At 54.5% G+C, this 4,475-nt stretch overlaps 1 protein-coding gene across 1 annotated transcript in view; it reads right to left on the bottom strand.

The window, feature by feature from the left end:
- Nucleotides 1-142: 142 nt before the first annotated feature.
- NECAB3 (N-terminal EF-hand calcium binding protein 3) overlaps nt 143-4,475 on the bottom strand; it is a 164,647-nt gene continuing 160,314 nt past the window's right edge. The window contains exon 13 of the mRNA XM_025202445.1: nt 143-1,518. Within this exon, the coding sequence (XP_025058230.1) occupies nt 1,490-1,518 (29 nt within the window). The 3' untranslated portion in view covers nt 143-1,489. The remainder of the gene's footprint in view (nt 1,519-4,475) is intronic.

Here is a 4,475-nt window from a genome sequence, read left to right as displayed (position 1 = left end):
GCATTTGTGTCACCCCCTCCTGTCTAACAGCGCAATATTGCGATCCTGAGAGTTGGCCTGACCCCCCAGGGCATCACTGCCAGCTTAAGGAACTAGCCACCTCTGTGGAGTCCACGTGCAATAACACCAGCTAGCTGTGAAACTGGAAGCGGTGGCAGCGACACAGTTAAGTGTTTCCAGTTTCTGGTTCCTCCCACCCACCTGGGTCTGCGATCAAGCACTGGGGGACCCCCCCCCACCACTCTGCAATGTGGGGGGAGGGTGTGCAAATGTAAGCATTGGCCCCCAGTTGCCGGAGACCCTTGGTATGGCACTGGCTTGACATAAACCCAGAGGTATCCATTCTGGAAGTGGGAGCTCAGCCTCCAACTCTCATTCATTATTTGGCTGCTCCATAGAGACATCTGATGGGGATGCCAACCTGTGCCAACAGTGCTGGGCTGGTACTAATGTGGGAGATGTGGACACTCCTGGAAGAACCTATATCAAGATGATAGAGTTCATTTCACCCACTACCCAAAGTGGCTAGATGGTGAAAACAAGAGGCTGGGAAGGCCTGACACTAACATCCCTCATGCTTCACAAATTCAGGGCAGTACATGGGACTAGTGTACTCACTTTATAGTGATCTAACAGTACAGTTTCTGGATGTGGGTGCACTGCCTTCTCCTTCTCACTTTGCCTAATATATTGTCATCAGTAAGTAGGGAACTGCAAAAGCTAAGCAGCATCTTTGCTAAGCTCATTTAGACATGGCTTGGGGCCATTTACAGGGATTTGGATGTTTCCATCTCTCACACATCACCAGTGGTTTGAGCACTCCATCAATCTGCTAGCCTCTTTCAGAGCAAAGAATCACTCCATTTCACATTCCACCTCCATCCTCAAAGGACCCATCTTGCCTTCCTGGCAAGGAAGAGCTGGGCATGGCTTTACCCAGCATCCCTTGTGGCCTTGCCATGAATTCACCACCAAGGGGCTCTTTGAGGACAATGCATAGCTCTCCCTCTTGGCCTTCTCTTTTCCATACCAGGTCAGGTTCAGTCTGCTATCTCTGTAGCATGCCTACTCCCACCTATTCAGGCCTACTGGCATTCTGCCTCCCTGCAAATCTTCACTCTGCACTGGTTCTAGAGGCAGCTTTATGTCAAGTATCTTTGTCACTGGTACTTTATCCAATTATGTGGCCATGGATTGCTTTCCTTGATGACTGTATATTTGGAGGTTGGGTTTCACACTGGGAAAGGCTGATTTGCTGGTGATAACATCATCTGGAAAAATCACACTGTAAGGATGGAGAAATGAAAGCCCAGAGCAGCCAGGAAATGCCAGACTGAGCTGCCAACCATCAGGCTGCAGCCAGGTGGAGCATACAGCACTGTACAGCAGATGGTGAAAGGGGAGACTAAAGACATTCTGGGGAAGAGGGAGCCAGGGTGTCTGTGATGAAGACTCCTTATTCTACGGTTCCAGGGACATCAGCAGAGGATCAGTTATTGTTCATGATCCACCAGGAGGCTGGGGAAGCAAGTGGAAAAAGTTCATGAGACACAGATGGGTAATGGGGAGCATGAGGTGTATGACACAGAGGAAAGGCAGGACTTGGAGTCAGTCTGCCTGAGATTTCCCATGTGGCTCCGGGTGAATGAATTCCCCTCTCTGGCCCTCAGTTCAACTCCTGTAAATGGGGGATAATGGGAAGAGATGGGGCTTCCTGCACTGGTGGTAGTAAATCCCTCATGTGTTCAGCCTGGAGGAAAGGTGCTGAGTCACATTGCTCGCACTCACCGATGGGACGACTGTCCTAGGCTGGAGCTGCCAGCTGTTCTGTCACTTACTCAGCCATGGGAACCTTACCACCCTGAGAGCTATGTCAGCAACCAGGGCCAGAGCTCAGCAGGGAGGCAGCACTTGAGTTCATGCTATAGGGGCAACTAGGACTGGGTCTGAGGATGTGCTGAAGGATCTGGCCCATCAGAGTAAGCTGGTGTCACCTACCTAGTTCACTTTAGCTGCTGTGCCAAGTGGATTCGCAGGCAGGGCTGCTTCAAGCTCAGCAAAGTTTCCCACACACCTAACTTAAACTTTATCAGCACACAGTGCCTGCAGGAGTGCACAGGGCTGTGCTCACTGAGATATCTGCCTGTGTTTGTCTCTTCCCCATCCAGTTCTATTAGTGACCCAGAAGAACAATAGCCTCATGGTGTGCCATTAACTCTCAACAACAGCTCTGAATCACTGCTCCCTTTGGGCGCTTGCACACATGACAGGGGTTTAGTCCTCAGGTTTTATTCTATGCCCTCTAAATTGAAATGGTGGGGTTTTTTTTCAATTTAGGGGCTTCTGCCGCTGTTATGGTGAGGAACCTGATCCTTTTTTCTTTCCAGTGGAGCCTGCCAATGGCCAGGGGGCAAGCTGCCAGTGGGCAGAGTGGCCCCTGAGCTGTGGGGGACCCCAGTCCTTCCTTCAGTGGTGGTAGCACCCCCGAGGGCCAGCTGGTTAGGGTGCTAGTGGGTTGGGTACTGCCCCAGCTCGAAGGCAGCACCCGGTCGGGTCCAACTCTTCCTTGAGCCTGCCTGGGGAGCAACACCCTGTGCACTGTCTCCGCTGCCTTCCTGCTGCCTGGGACAGCCTGGAAACAGGCTGGCTTGCCTCTGGGGCCATGCAGGGAGGTGGCAGGAGGGCAGCTGGGTGTGCTGGTGGCTGGAGAAGGCAGTGAGGACAGTGTTTGGGGCACTGGAAGCCCACCAAGCCTGAGATTCCCCAGGCCTGCCTGGGCATCCAGCACCCCATGAAATAGACAGACAAACATCCCAGCCATCTTCTCTGGCTGCCAGCACACCCAACTGCCCTCCTGTCACCTTCCTGCACTGCCTCAAGGGTAAGGCAGCCTGTTTCTGGGCAGTCCCAGGCAGCAGGAAGGTGGCAGGGACAGTGCACAGAGTGCTGGAAGCCCCAGCGGGCTTGGGAAAGAGGTGGATCCATCTGGGCACTGCCTCTGAGCTGGGGCAGCACCTGGCCCCCTAGCAGCCTGCCTAGGTGGCCCCGGGGGGCACCACCATTATGGAGGGAAAGACCAGGGTCCTCTGCAGCTCAGGGGCTGCTTGGCCTCCTGGCAGCTCACCGCACAGCCTTGGAAGAGGCAGACAGGCTCCATGAAGGGAAAAAAAAAGGATCGGGCCCCTCACCACTTCTGCCTTACAAGTAGCAGTGTTGCAAACTAAACTCCATGGAGATGTAGTTTAATTTGCAATGTTGGAAACTCATTTGAAACTCCCAAACCTTGTGCATGTGTAAAATATGAAGCTATTAAGCCACACAAAGGACATTTTTGTCATGTGTACATAGTGACAATTGTCACCTGTACAAGTGCCCTTTGTACCTTCCCTACTGGTCACCTGGGCAAGCAGAGACCCTCTGTGAGCAGGAGCAAGGAGGGGCCAGTGGCAGCAGCACTGGCAAGTGCACTCTGAATCAGATCCTTCTAAGAGGCGTGTGGTTGAGCAACACCATGCCTATGAAATGAAGGCAAATAGCAGTGCAGCCCATACTTCATGTGCCTCCTCTTTTAATAATAATAACAATTAATAAATCATTCTCATCCTTGATGTTACCCTTTATCCATTCAAAGCTCTTTACAAACTGTAACTAATTCATTGACTGTGTTTGTCTGTCTGTTTCTCTAGTCTGCCTTGCTACAGCTTCCAGAATAAATTTTGCAAGGCCTGGGCTCCTTATTGCAGTGTCCTACCATAGGCAGCAGAAGGCTGGGGCTATTGAGGCTTAGCCCCTGCAAATGCAGGCTCTGGGCAGGTGCAGCAGGGGTGGGGCAGGGCTAGCTGCAGGACGGGTGCAGCAGGGCTGGTGGCTGCAGCAGGGGTGCACATGCACTGGTGAGACAGGGAGTAGAGCTGGGGGTGGGGCAGGGGTAGGCGCTGCACAGCTGAGGTGGAGCACAGGATGGAGCCACAAGTGGTTCATGCGGGGGTGGAGGGAGCAGCTTCCACCGCTGCACGCACCCTGGGTGGGCAGTTGGGGGCATGTGACCCTGGATCTGCACATGGGGCAAGGGCAGGCTGCCAGTGTGGGCTGGGGCTGGAGAGGCACCGGGCTCTTCCCGGTGCGGGGCTGGGCTGCGCTTGGGGTAGGTGGTGGCGGTGCTTGGAGGGGGAGTTACGGGGGGGCTGGAGGGGGAGTTACGGGGGGGCTGCAGCCACCCCAAAATTCACTGTAGCCCCCCGCAAGCCTCCCTCCCAGTGCTGCTGCCACTTTCCGCAAGCACAGCCCACCCCAATCCCCACCAGGAAGAGCCCAGCACCACCCTGGCCCCAGCCCCCAGACGCAGCCTGCCCTGACCCCACACACAGATCCGGGGCACACTCCCCCCATGCCCTCTTGGGGTACATGCAGCAACAGGAACCGCCACCCCCTCCCCTCTGGACAAGCCGCTTGTGGCTCCCTCCCGTGCGCCACCC

This window comes from Alligator sinensis, unplaced genomic scaffold (genome assembly GCF_000455745.1).
Source record: "Alligator sinensis unplaced genomic scaffold, ASM45574v1 scaffold368_1, whole genome shotgun sequence".
NCBI lineage: Eukaryota > Metazoa > Chordata > Crocodylia > Alligatoridae > Alligator > Alligator sinensis.
Note: the sequence above shows the minus strand (reverse complement) of the source record. Positions and strands in the feature narration are given on the sequence as shown.